At 34.7% G+C, this 15220-nt stretch overlaps 1 protein-coding gene across 1 annotated transcript in view; it reads right to left on the reverse strand.

The window, feature by feature from the left end:
- The window catches only part of LOC101154316 (eyes shut homolog), a 436121-nt gene that overhangs the window by 138425 nt on the left and 282476 nt on the right, over window positions 1-15220 (reverse strand). The window contains exon 8 of the mRNA XM_055391317.1: window positions 7325-7449. Coding sequence (XP_055247292.1) covers window positions 7325-7449 — 125 coding nt within the window. The remainder of the gene's footprint in view (window positions 1-7324; window positions 7450-15220) is intronic.

The following is a 15220-nucleotide window of genomic DNA, read 5'->3' on the forward strand; positions in this document are numbered from 1 at the left end:
AAAGAAGCTATAAAAGGTGATATGGAAAAAAACATCTTCACAGGGTTTATAAAAAGCCAATATGACTTTGTTGAGTCTCACAAACATAGTTGAGTCTCACAAACATATTATTGAGCATAAAAACATATTGCATAAAAATACACCCTGATAAATGCTCTTATAAAATTCGAATGCATATGAAACTTAGTAACATTGCTTAGAGATGCATACACATATAATAAAACTCTAACAAATACTAAAGGAATGCTGATATAAAATTCAGAATAGTTACTTCAGGGAGTGGGATGTTCCTGGAGGGATATAGAGGTGGCGAGAATTATTGCTAATATTCTATTTCTCAGAACACACGGTAGTTATACACATTTATTACAGTGTATTTTATATTTTTTATATATTGTATCCTCTTCTGATCGAATATTTCAAAATATATTTTAAGCAATTAAAATGACATAGTTTTCCTTTGCTTCTCATACTGTGAAGAACATGATAAAGCTTTAAACCATAAGATGGGAAGTGTAAAAGAAAAATTGCACTGGGCCAGTTATACAGACAAAGAAGACTTCATTCAAGAGTACTGCATAGGAGACAGATTTTTACAATAGAGTAGAGAGCTTGTACTCAACCCCACTAAAATAAATGGGAGCAGGAACATTTTTAAAGGCCAGGTGAGCTAACGGAAAAGTATCAGGGGGATGTTTGGGTGGGTGGGAATTTGGTCAATTTCAATAGGCCACCTGTACTTGCTGTCTCTTACTGAAGTTAGGCTTCTACTCTCCCAAAGAGACTGGGAAATAGGGGCACTATTTGTTTCGTTCCAGGGTTACATTTGTTTTGTTTTGTCTTTCATTGTTGTTGTTTTTGCTGTTTTGTTTTGTTTTGTTTTTGAGACAGGGTCTTGCACTGGTGCCCAGGCTAGAGTGCAGGGGTATGATCACACGTCACTGCAGCCTCAACCTCCTGGGTTCAAGCAATCCTCTCACCTCAGCCCCCGGAGTACAGGATTACATTTTTGAACGAATGACTCCCAGGTCCTTGGGAAACAGCCTGAGAGAAGATTTACATCTCAAAGAGACAGAGAAATAATTTACAACTACAAGTTTTCTAAAGTAAATGCTCTACGAAAAGGGAGATCAGGCCCTATAGTCAGGAAGAAGTCTGTCTAAAGCCCAGTCAAACTGAGAAAAACATTAAGGCTGTGTTGGTCAAAGACAACAAACAAGGATAGAAAATAAATTAGTCAAGATTCATTACAAGAAACAGAAATCACTCTAGTTATTTAAGCAAAACGGACCTGAATAATGGAATTAGATGCTTACAAAATTATCAGAAGGAAGGAAAGCTGTAGGAGTAACACCAAGAACCACAGGTATGACTTTCTGGGAGATGTCCCCTCAGTCAGGATCAGGAAGATGAGAAATATAAAAGCACTCTTAGGATTTTTGAGTTCAAGAGCCCATTGTGCTAATCCAAGGAAGGCTGACTACCAGGCAGCTGCCATTTCAATGCACCTACGCACTGAAATAGTGACTCTACAGTGAGATCTGCTGCAAAGATCCACATAGCTCCATGACTTTTTTACCAGAAGAATCTGCTAAGACACCCAGAAATGGTCTCCATCAGAGCCTTCAGATTTTAGGTATGTTTCTTACTGGCGGAACTCAATTATATTTGCAACTCCAGTTTTGAGGGAGTCTGGAAATTGTAGTTTTCAATACTCTTGCCTCTGCAGTACAGGAAACCACACTACATGGGAGTGGATACTGAGTGTCAATCATACCCATTAGTATGAAGAAACACGTAAGATGAATAGGTGCTTATTCTGGTGTGGGACAAGGTAATGGGTAAGAAATGAGACCAGAATAAGAAAACATAAATCAGGCAAATAAATATTTATTGGATATTTTTTAATGTTCAGAAATGAAATATATTTTCTTTTGAATCTTATGTAGGTTTTATGTTCATTCTTAATAAGGTAACCAAATATTCAGAAAATAGTTTGGTAACTGAAAACAAAAACCAAAAATTGTCATTAGCAATCTAGGAAAAGTAATCAAATTATTATGGTGTTAAACTAATAGTATTAACCTAATGTCTGACACATAATATAAAATAAGTAAGTGCATAAGAAATAAATGATTGAAAATAATTGTGGTGCAAAATAAAGACAACTTTAGGTGACACATTGCAATAAAATTGGAGTAAATTTTTACTAATTTTTTTTTAAAGACAATCTTGCTCTGTCACCCAGGCTGGAGTGTAGTGGCATGATCACAGTTTACTGCAACCTTAAACTCCTGGGCTCAAGGGAGCCAACCCACCCAGCCTAAAACTAGAGTGATCTTAAGTTGAAGACTAAACCAAATCTTTAAATACATTGATATATTCAGCTAGAAATATTGACCAGTTTTAATATTACCATTCTATAACATAAGTTATAATACTTGGAGTTTATGAATGAAAATAAATGTCACTACTTCTAAGATTTATATATTTTATTTTCATTTCATTTTCCCTCTCCGCCCATAGTGATTTCTATCTGATGTTATGAATATAAAATAAAAATAAACCTAAACCTAAAATAATTTTGTCTAACTAGTTAATACATTATTTAGTAATTGGATAACATAAAATTATTTTCTCTTCTTAGTCTAACTCTAGAATATGTAAAAAAATTTTACATGTACATCCTCATGAAAATACAATAGTATACACTCTTTTATCTCATAATAAGGATTTTTTACTTTTCATGGATCTTGATTTAAAAAAAGATTATTCTGTATCTCTTTTGTTCTAAATGCAGCCACCTCATCACTGACAATAATTGTGGCTACTGGTGGCAGATATTATCTATGTTTGTTTCTCTGTTTTCTTGCCCCAAGGATAGTGCAGCATTTCTGCTACAAAATGAACAATACTACTTTAAGGGCAAAATATGCATTTGAAGTTTGCATCACCAGCAATATAAACACCATTGCACCCCTGCTGGGTATAAAAAGTATCTGGGCACAGTGACTGTCCCAGGGATTGAGAACAACTCTGAGTGGATTTGTGGTACACAAACTGTTCCCTATCACTTTCAATTTGCTCTTCATGGGATAGCTCTGATATCACTTACTGGGTGTTCTACATTGTTAGATGACACTATACATGGTACTATTTCGGCTTAAAACATACTAAGTGTGTTTCTATTTCTATAAAAAACATCTGAATACCTATATTGATACTTCATCGGAAATGAGCTCAAAAACCCATTTAATTCCCTATGTAGGTACAGGATGAACTCTGTGATTAGGATTGTCCTAAATGATGTTCAGATTGTTTCTTGCACAAAGAATTCATGCAAAGAGGTTGAATGAGGTCTGAAATCTAACCTGAGCCCCACTTGTCAAGTCTTATACCTTGTTGGCTTGGAGGAAGTGGCATATTTATATAATTTTTCTGCCTAGAGATGGTGGAGGGCTTTATGCTTACCATGGCCCTGTCATGACTGGACAACATTGGCCATCATAAATGAATTGTACTTTTTCAATATGTGCTGAACACTCCCCAAGGACCGATTATGATACAAACTCTCTACTAGGATTTGGTGATACAAAAATAAACAACATTTACAATGTCTTCTAACCCACTTATATCCAGTTTAAATTTCAGTGTGTTTTGCAGAATGTCTGGTGGGGAAAACAGTATTTAGTTTTTCAAACTGTGTTCTGTTCAGAATGTTGCAGGATTCATGCAGCTCTGTTTGTACTAAAATGAAGAGGGAAGGGAGAAAAGAGATAAAACCTTTTGGCATAGAGGTGGAGTTACCCAGGATGACAACCATGGAGTTGTTGTTAGATAAAGACAAGAGTATTTTGATAATTAGCAACATAATATGAATGTAAGAAAGATTTCCACAACTGAAGAAAATGGCAATGATTTATAGTGTTTAACCAATTTAAAGACAGAGGAATACTTAGTGTAGTTTTCTACCTGGAGCTGTGTAAGATAAGGATAATGGCATGACTGAGATCAAAGCCTAGGAAAAAATTATCAAAATTATTTGAGGCTTTTTAAAAATCAATGACAGAGAAGTGGACATGTGTAAATGAAATGAATCAGTCTTTGTGTTTTTCTATGGCATTTAGGAGAAAGCAAATTGCTGTGAATTACTCAGAAGAGTGAAAAGTTTTATATTTTTCTAATGGAATCTTTTAAAGAGAAAAACAGATTTGGGTAGGAGACTTCCTGAGAATTCTCACAGTGTTTAGAATTGCTAACATCTAGACTAAGCTGAACCACATTGATTGATTTTATTGGGGAAGGCCTTTGTTTTTTAATGATTGGTCAATTCAATTTTTTACTGTAGTAAGAACATTTAACATGAGCTCTCACCATTTAACACGTTTAACTGTGTAATACATTACTGTTAACTATAGGCATGATATTGTACAGATCTCTAGAATGTATTCATCTTGCATGACTGAAACTTTATGAGGAGTTTCTCTTCACCAAGATAACATTTTGGGGGAATATGAGAAATGATGAATGCACAAGTGTCAGTGCAGACGTCTTAGGTGTGAATCTTAGCTTTGCCACTAACATGTTGTGGGACATTACCCAGTGGTTCTGGGACTCTGTTTCCTTATTTGAAAAATCAGGTAAAATGAGATGCCCTTTTCTCAATGTTATGAAAACTTAATTAGTTAATACATCTAAAATAACATGGTGTCTATGCAGTAATACTGATATTATTATTATTTTCTAAGCACATACATGCCAAAGAACTCACACATTTGATCTTCGAAATATAAAATTCATATACACGAGACAGAGGTGCTGAAAAAAGGTAGAATTTTCAATAAAAATTATAGAGAAAAATTAGTATTCTATCAAAATCAGTTCCTTTTGGGGGTAAAGAGTTAATTACAAAGGGACAGCATGAGAAAATTTTGGAGGATGGTGGTTAATTGCCTTACTGTGAGGGTGGTTACACAACTTTATGCATTTACCAAAGCTATAAAATTGTACACAAGAGAGTTAATTTTACTGTGGGAATAAAAACACCCTGAAACCGTGGCAAACTATGCCCATTAAGAAAATGAGAAAGGGATGAAGAGTAATCTGCAGGAGCAAGATTATTCCTTAAATAACTTTAAAGGGAGGATGGATTGGCATGATTAAGAGCTATGGCTGGAGCAGAGACAGGAGTGTTGGGGACGTGTCAATAGCATTTTCCAAAAATTTGACTTTTTCATTTGTCACTTAGTTTTCACTCCCATGACTAAGTTGTGAAGAGTGTAAGTAACTCTAAAGTCAAAGGTATCAGCAGATTTTGAATAACACCTAGCAATATAGGTGGTATCATTTTGAGGTCTTCTGCTTCCCAATAGGGATCTGAAAAGCAGCCTGAACGATTCAACAGCTTAAAAATGTCCTCTTGCTTGCAAGTGAATCCAGAGTAGTGGAATCAACCTACAGCAACAAAACTAATCTAGCACCTGTAAGATGTTTATTAACATGAAACAGAAAATGAATCTAGTAGCTACAAGATACCTATTGTTATGATAAACAAAATTTATATGGGTATTTTACTTAACTGTTCCTGTAGAATTTATTGTTTATGCTAGCTACCATAGAGTATGAAGTGTTTGTGGGCACAATAAAGATATTTTTTGCTTGAAAGAGGCAAAATGTTTGAAATGGTATTCATTTCTTACATAAGAAAACTGTAATTTTATTCTACTTATTTTACCTACAAGAGTTCCCGTTTTATGTACGGGTGGCTATTTCAAAAGGGAAGTACAAAGTTCTCCAGATGTTCTATGTGACCAAATAAAACCTGGTACTAGTAATGAATGTTCAAAAAACAGAGTAGGTCTCTGAGTGATGTTTAACTTCTAAATAGTATGTGGGTGACACTCAGTTGATAGGTATTCACTAGTTTGTGTGACTTCACATAAATCATATTAGTCCTAATACTCTCATGGCTATTATTTCCGTGGTGGGCCCAATAACCAGAAGCCCAGAACCCTAGGGTTTCCATAGGCTTTCTGAAGTCTTCTGTGAGGTAGGTAAATAGGGACTTTTTTTTTTCTAAGAGATCAAGTCCTGCTATGTTTCCCAAGCTGGAGTTCAGTGGCTATCCACAGATACAATCAAAGCATGGATCAGCCTCCATCTCCTGGGCTCAAGTAATCCTCTCGCCTCAGCCTCCCAAATAGTTGGAACTATAGGCATGCTACTATCATGACTGGCTCAATAACTTTTTTTAAGTGACCAGAAATATCCCCTACATATATTCCTGAGAAATTACTGCTGCTCAAGGAAATTTAGGCATTGAACATCCCTTTTGGGTTAACTGAATGTTGAAAATAAGATGAGTGGCAGAAGATGTAGGAAAAGAGCAAAAATCTGAAGTTAGAGAACTAAAGAAAAAAGAAGGAAAAAAAATGCATGATCAACAATCACTTATATCAATATAGACCTAAAGGAATATGATCAAAGGTAGAGATGGCCAAAAAGACCAATTTTTAATGAGTAGTTTTCTTAATCCATTCAAGACTGCTATAACAAAAATACCATAAACTGGGTAGCTTACAGAAAACAGAAATTTATTTCTCACAGTTCTGGAAGCTGCAGGGTACAAGAACAAGTTGATGACAGATCCTGTGTCTGTTGAGAGCCTGCTTCTTGGTTCTTAGATGTTGCCTTCTGGCTGTGTCCTCACATTGTGGAAGGGCCAGCTAGCTCTCTAGGGTCTACTTTATAAAAGCACTAATCCCATTCACAAGGGCTTTACTCTCATGACCTAATCATCTTCCAAAGTCCCACATCTTAATACTATACTATTGTATTGTTGATTAGGGTTCAACACATGAATTTCAGGGAGACACAAATATTTAGACAACAGCAGCAATTATTCCTTGAAGAAAACAAGTTTATTCAGCTCGTCCATCTCTGTGCTGACGATTGTTGGAAGAAATAATAATGTCAATACTAATAAGAGCTAACATTGATAAAGTACTTGCTGTGTGCCAGGCATAATTGATACAAAGATCAGAAGTATGAGGCTTACATATGTTTAGAAAATCCATCAATAAGGTATTACACTCTAAACATTAAGATTTCCTGATGATAGCCTAAGTGCTTGCTTTCTAGTATCATACAACATTCATTTCATGTTTTTAAAGAATGATCATTGCTTAAAACTTGATTAGTAGTCAACAATAGTATTGGTGGAGTGGATTGTCAAAATTGTATTATACATACATGTCCATATACATTTACATAAACATATATATTATTATATATGCAGTACGCTTATTATTTTTTAAATAGTTACCTGGTTGGCATTTGCAAACATATGCATTGATGTGATCTTCACAGTCTGCACCATGTAGACATGGTGATGAAGAGCATTCATTTATATTAATTTCACAAAACTGACCAGAAAATCCAGGAAGACATCTAAGGAAAAAAAATGAAAACGATATTTGTATATATTATACACATGAGCACTGTCACTTTTCATCTTGGGATTCCATCATTCAACGTGTTTTCAGAGCTCCAACAACATGTAGCTGGGAGCCTTCCTTGGGGTGACAATGAGTTGAATTGTGGCCCCAAAACAGTATGTCTAATACTTAACACTAAATATCTGTGAATGTGAATTTATTTGGAAATAGGGTCTCTGCAGATTTAATTAAGTATCTTGAGATGAGGTCATTCTGGATTAACTCGGTGGGCTCTAAATCCAGTGACAAGTGTTCTTACAAGCACAGAAGACAGAGACCCACAGGGGAGAAGGCCACGTGAACATGCACATAAAGGTTAACATTATGCAGCCCTAAGTCAAGGAACACCCAGAGCCTCTAGAAGCTGGAAGAGGAAAGATAAGATTTTGTCCTAGAGTTTTCAGAGGGAACATGGCCTTGCTGACACTTCAGTTGGACTTCTGGTCTCCACAACTGTGAACAAATAAATTTCTGTTATCTTAAGCTAACGAGTTTGTGGTAATTTATTATGTCATTCCTAGGAAACTAATACAGAGATTATGTTATTGTATGTATCTGCTTAAATCCAAGTGAACTGTTTGAAAAGAAATAAAACAGAGGTCTCTAGGAGACTCTTAAAATGGAGAAATTGGGGGCATGTCATGAAAGGTATGCTCCATAATTGGAAGAATAGATATGGAAAGAGTCAATAGGTCAGAGACGATTGTACTTCCTCTTAATTTTTAGGGACGCTTTAATAAAAACCATTTAGATGTCAGCTGTTAAACCATGCTTCAAGAACTGATAGAGGATCCACAATATTGATTAAAGTGCAATGTCCATAGTTATAGATACAGATTTGTCGAGTGCCTACAACATGCAGGTATTTTATGAATGCTAAGAATACAAACGTAAGTAAAACTCTGTGTCTGCCTTCAAGAAGCACTGAGCCCAGTTGGGAAAATAGACAAGTAGCCGACACAATTATATGATAAATGCTATAATCAGCATATACAGAAATGTATTTTTATCATGGCAGAGTATACGCAAGGGCAAGAATAAGAAAAGAGTGTGAGTTAATCCAGAAATTGCCAGTAGTTTTGAATGGCTGAAATATAATGTGGGAGAGCACAGTCTGGGGTGATGCTGATGAAAAAGGATAAATTAAATGAATAGAAATTAGATCATTATACAGTATTGGATCATAACTTTTACCACAGCTAATATTTACTGAAAACTTATTCACAATATATAACTTTACCAAAGTCACAAGACAAGCAAATTTGCAAAAGTAGAATTTATTGGTCTGTGCTAATCAGCTAGCCAAATTTAGCCACTCTGCTTTACTTGCATACACAGTTACTTAGGTGATATAAAAATTAAGTTCTGTTTTTCACTGCAACTGGGTCTGCCCGGCTGAAGCTAGGTAACTATGAATTTTAGACCATCCAGAATGTTAGTAACTCCACTGTGCTAGATCCTTACCTAGCTGAAGACTTTCTTGACCAACAAACAGTAAGACTTGCTTTAGGGCCGGGGGCGGTGGCTCACGCCTGTAATCCCAGCATTTTGGGAGGCCGAGGCGGGTGGATCATGAGGTCAGGAGATCGAGACCATCCTGGCGAACACGGTGAAACCCCATCTCTACTAAAAATTACAAAAAATTAGCCAGGCTTGGTGGCGGGCTTCTGTAGTCCCAGCTACTCAGGAGGCTGAGGCAGGAGAATGGCGTGAACCCGGGAGGCGGAGCTTGCAGTGAGCCCAGATCACGCCACTGCACTCCAGCCCGGGCGACAGTGCGAGACTCCGTCTCAAAAACAAAAACAAACAAACAAACAAAAAAAGAAAGAAAGACTTGCTTTAACCGTGTGTGGATTTATGGATGGTCTGATTTTGTACTGTCAAGATGACATCTTCAGTATTGAATTCCCACTGCCACAGTGAACCTCCCCATCTTTGTAGCAAAAAGAAACCCATAGCAGTGTTTTTTTTTTTTTGAGAGGAATTCATCACTAGTGGCTTACTCTTATATGCAAAATAAACTTATATGCAAAATAAACTCAGGTCTGATTTTGTCAATAATCGAAGTGTTCATTGTCTTTCCTTGAATATCATAAATTGTTCTTCAAAAATGCATTATCAATATATTTATTTTATTTATTTTTGAGACAGGTTCTTTCCCTGTTACCCAGGATGGAGTGCAATGCAGTGGCCCGATTATAGCTCACTGTAATATAAAACTCAAAGTAATCCTCACACCTCAGCCTCCCACATAGGACTACAGGTGGTGTGCACCATCACACCTGCCTAATTTTTGTGTGTTCATTATATAAAATGGACATTTTCTCTGTGTCCATTATACAAAATGGGTCATGCTATGTTGCCCAGTCACATTATCAATTTATATTCTTGGCAGAGTTATCTAAAATGTCCATTTGTCTACGTTCTTACCTATGAACAATATTAACATTTATTTTAATTTTCATTGCAAAGAAAAAAACTACTTACCTAATAAAGATTTTCTAAAGGGGATAGTTTAAAAAAATTTTAATATAATTTGTATTTTGCGATAATTTTAAGGATAACAAAAAAGTTGCAAGGGTAGCACAGAATGTTCTCATAGACTACGTAACCAGTTTCCTTTATTGTTAACATCCTACATTCACATGGTATATTTGTCACAACTAGTGACACAATATTACTACATTATTATTAACTAAAGTCTATGTATTATTACAGTTTCTTTAGCTTTTATCTAATGTCTTTTGTTTCTGTTCAAGAATCCTATTCAGAATACCACATTCCATTTAGTTGCATATCTCCTTAGGCTCCTTTAGACTGTAATATTTTCTCATGCTTCCTTGTTTTTGATGACTTCGACTGTTTTGAAGAGCATTGGTCAAGTATTTTGTAAACTATACCTCAATTTAGGTTTAATATTATTCCCATGGTTACACTGGTGTTATATGTTTCTGAGAGAAAGACATCATAGAAAAGGCTCTCATCACATTATATTAACATTACTCTTTAGAGGGAAGTTGCTTTGCACATCCACGCTTCAGAGATGAGGAGTCATGCACACCTCTTTAAAGGAGAAGTGCCTATATAAATAATTTGAAATAATTTCTTCATATATATTTTTAAAATCTTTTCTGGAATTTTGAGTGAAATGGTTTTGAATCTATAAAAGTCAAGTTGTAAGAAACAATATCTTAACAATATTGAGTTTTTCAATTTATGTTAAGAAATATCTCTCCAGTGACACATATCTTTGATTTCTTTCACTGATATTTTATAGTTTTCTACACAGAGATATTATAAATATTTTATTAGATTTATACCTAAATGCTTCATTTTTGTTTACTGTTCTAAGTGGTATATTTGTTTTGTTTTGTGTTTCTTCTTTCCAATATTCCAGTGTTCATTACTGGAAAGCAATGGACTTCAGTATGATGATCTTATATCCTGCGAACCTTGTTACACTAGCTTATTAGGTCCAAGAGCTTTTTTCAAAAATAGTAGAGGGTTTTCTATAGAGAAAATTATCTTCTACAAAGATAATGATTGCATCTGTAGATAAAGACCGTTCTGTTTCTTCCTGTTCAATCTGCATACCTTTTATCTCTTTTCCCTGTCTTACTGCACTCAGTAGGACTTCTGGTAGGATATTAAATCGCAGTGTTGTGAGAGGAAATGTTTGCCTGTATCAAATCTGAAGGAGAAAGGGTTTAGTTTTCATCATTAAGAATGATGTTAGCTATAAGTTTTTAAAATGTAGCCTTTATTAGGTTAAGGAATTTACCCTTTATTCTGAGATTTTTTTGTTTTTTGTTTTTGTTTTTGTTTTTGAGATGGAGTCTCTCTCTGTTGCCAGGCTGGAGTGCAGTGGCACGATCTCGGCTGACTGCAAACTCCGCCACCCAGGTTCAAGCGATTCCCCTCCCTCAGCTTCCCGAGTAGCTGGGACTAGAGGCACACACCACCACGCCCAGCTATTTTATTTTGTATTTTTAGTAGAGACGGGATTTCACCATGTTGGCCAGGATGGTCTCAATCTCCTGACCTCGTGATCCACCTGCCTCGGACTCCTAAAGTGCTGGGATTACAGGCATAAGCCACCACACCTGGCCTATTCTTAGTGTTTTTGACAGTTTTTATGAGTGGAAATTAAGTTTTCTCAAGTGATTTTTGTGCATCCGTTAAGATCATTATATGGTTTTACTTATTCATCTGTTTATATATAATCGTATTGATTAAATGATACATGATATGATAATGATTGATACAGTCATGTGTATTTTTCTTGATCAAGTGTTAAAATAGTGAACTATACTGAACGTTTTATGAATGCTAAGGTTTGCTTTCCTGGAATGAACTCCACTTGCTAATTTCAGGGTGTGTTAATGCAATCATCTTCTTGTTATTTGCAAAGGGCCCATGATTTCAATTTTAAACTTTTAATGTTAAACTTTTACTCTTTGTTCCTTCAAGGTTATGTGATGTTTACATTCTTAGCTTGAATGGAGGAAAGATTTTGAAAACACTTATAAAATAGAAGTGCATAACAATTTATAACCCCATGTTTCACAAAAATATTTACACAATGATCTGTAAAAATTTATAACATGCAGAAATTGTGCTACTTATATTGGCATTATCAGCAGTTTTATCCCATACATATTTATTCACTTTATAAGCATTTTAATAGAATGTCTGACGGATTGAAATTACTTACCCAACTTGTTTATACAAAAGGATTTACTAAAAACTGTTAAACACTACTACATAATGACACTGTCACACCGGGCTTTTAACATAAGAATTGCTCTGCAATACTAGGAGGAGGGGCATAAAAGACAAGTTGATTTTGCAGCATAGCAACTAAAAATATAACAATGAAAGCAATTGTTAAAAATGAGAACTCAGAACTTAACATTAGAGGGACCCAACATCGTGCCTCCATTTAGCTTATTGATACAAAAGATTTAGTTTAACTGCTATTAACAGGTGACAGGAGCCACTCTCAAATGATTCTTCAAATTGGAAAGTACTGTCTTACAACCTGTTGTTGCAGATAAGAAGTAAATGAAATTATTTTGTATGGTTTGCAGCTGTTTGGATAACCACCTGGCCTGGATACTTTCCCATAACCATTCTGCTAGTTACCACTTATTACCCAAGACCTTCCTGAAAATCCTCCTTTAGGCCCTCACTATTGTTGCTGATACTGTTCCTTTGATACAGCTGCTTTTATTTCACATTTATTAAGCCCATCATCGTAGTATTTATTTTCCATTATTTTCTTCACTTGTTTCTGTTCATTAACGATACTGCAGAGCCCATGTCTCCTGTTGGTCTTGTCCATGGGAGTTTTATAGATTTTACCACTCCAAAAACAGCACTTGGTTCATTTATTAAGATAAATTATGAGGCACATAACAAAGCAATTCTCCAGAATTGCTTTATTTGTTTATTAACAAATGTGTCTGGTATCATACAACTGAATTAAGAAAGAATAAGAAGGGTACAAAAACTGAATTTTCATCCCCCACAATCTATTCTATTCAGAAACCTTTTTTTATTTTTTCAGATGGATAATATTTTAATTTAAATGAGACTTAATTCAAGTTACATACATTCACTAAATTCTTATTTGCCTTTGAAATATTTACATTAAAAACAATTAAATTTATATTCTATTTATATTACATTTATAATTTCTAATATCCCATTTGCTGGGCTTTGATTATATAATTGATAGGATGTAGTTTAATAATTGTCAAGGAAGGAATGATGTTATAACATGACTTTTTATATCTGCAAAGCATCAACTTTAAAATATTAACTCTAAATGCTCAGAAGCTGAATGTTTATTTAGAAACTTCACTGAACCCAAGAATTCTCAAGTTAAAATAGCTGAAAAGTATCAGATATGTAAATGACTTCCTACAATTTCAGAATCACCACAGTTCTTTTCTGTGATTTATCTTCTTTTTTAATAATTAGTGACCACAACTACACATAACTTATTTTCTTAAGATATGCAAAAAATTGTAAGTATATATCTCTGTGAATAGTACTCTATTAGTAACTGATCATACTTAATCATGAATAGGAAGCCTCCAGTTAGAAATCTACACACCTCGGATATTACTTGTGCTTAATTTTGATATTTACCTGTGCTGTAGCCAAAAATTTTGACGGTTTGGAATTTTTGCCTTGTTTTTACATAAGAAACTATAGTTCTGAGGAATAACCATAAACCAAACACAACCAAACCATTTTACACTTCACTTACCCCTGTGTCCTGACCTCTTCTCTGTCCTGGATGATATACCAGAATATCTAACTGGATCAGAAATTGTCATCTAAGTCATAGGAATTCACATATTTCTATTTATATTCATCCTTCAGATGAATGGCCATGGGCTTACAAATTTGACTTATTTTCTTTTTTAAAATGTTATTTTTATAGATGATATTGTAAACTGCTATGTTTCTGGGAAACACAATAGGAGCATCAGGTTGATAAGTAGGGGATATTCAGTGAATAGGCAAAGCCAATGATCTGAGCAGAATGGTCTTGATTATGAGTTCAATATAACACTGCTTCTCATTTCAGTATTTTTATTACTACTCAATTGATCACATTATATGCTCTAAATTTTTAAAAATACAGGTATTTTAAACTCATTTCATTGCTTTGTTGCAGAGATTGTGATAGATTGGAATCTAATTATTAAATGTATTTTCAAATGTGTAATTTAATTTTATTATAGTCAAACTGCATAAAGCAGAATCCAAATTGAATTACAAAATAAGTAATTTTAGTGTTGTTTGTATTATGTATCTTGAAGGTCATTTTAATTTAACATTTTTACTTTTATCCTGAGTAATTCTATTATCACTATCAATTATGCATACAGATTAAGAGGAGTTATTCTTAGCAATTACTGTAACATAAACCAAAGTTTCCTGAAACCACTTTAAAAACTAGAATATTGTCTAAATAACTGTTGAAATTGTATGTAGACATATACAAAGATTTAGGTAAAAAGGACATTAACTACACCTGTCTCTGTAGTTATGAATGAATGAAACTCAAAGTAGTTCCTTTTTATAGATGATATTATTTCATACCAGTTTTTAGTAAAACATTGCTTTATATATTGATATTGACAGTATTTAAACTTCATTAATTTGAAATGATCCATATGCAGAAATTAAGACAGAGCTGGGTGCAGGTTGTTTATTTAGAAGGTGATCCAAGTAAGCAGAAATGAAGGAGTGGAAAGAACAAAACAGGGAAAAAGAAAAGTTAAATAAGAATGCATTATTTAGCAGTTTGTCACATTGAGTAACTGGGACTCAGTCTCACTGCAGTAGTTTTCACATTCTTTCATACTTTTCTCAGCAAAAAAAAAAAAAAAAAGAAGTCTAAGCCCCCTTTTAACCCCTATCATTGGAAAGTTGGCTTCCTCCTACTCTGTTTGGATCTCTTGTGCAGGCAAGCTAGATGCTCTATCATAAAGAAACTCATGTATCACTATAAAGAGGCCCATGTGGAAAAGAACTGGAGCCTTGACCAATAGCCACATAAGTAAATATAGAAGGGGATCTTTCAACCCCATGTGGGTCTTTATATGATTGTAATCCAGCTGGCATCTTGAGTGCAACCTCCTGAAATATACTAAGCCAGCACCACCCAGATAAGCTGCTTCTAAATTCTTGACTCACAGAAATGG

Source organism: Gorilla gorilla, chromosome 5 (assembly GCF_029281585.2).
Source record: "Gorilla gorilla gorilla isolate KB3781 chromosome 5, NHGRI_mGorGor1-v2.1_pri, whole genome shotgun sequence".
Taxonomy (NCBI): Eukaryota; Metazoa; Chordata; class Mammalia; order Primates; family Hominidae; genus Gorilla; species Gorilla gorilla.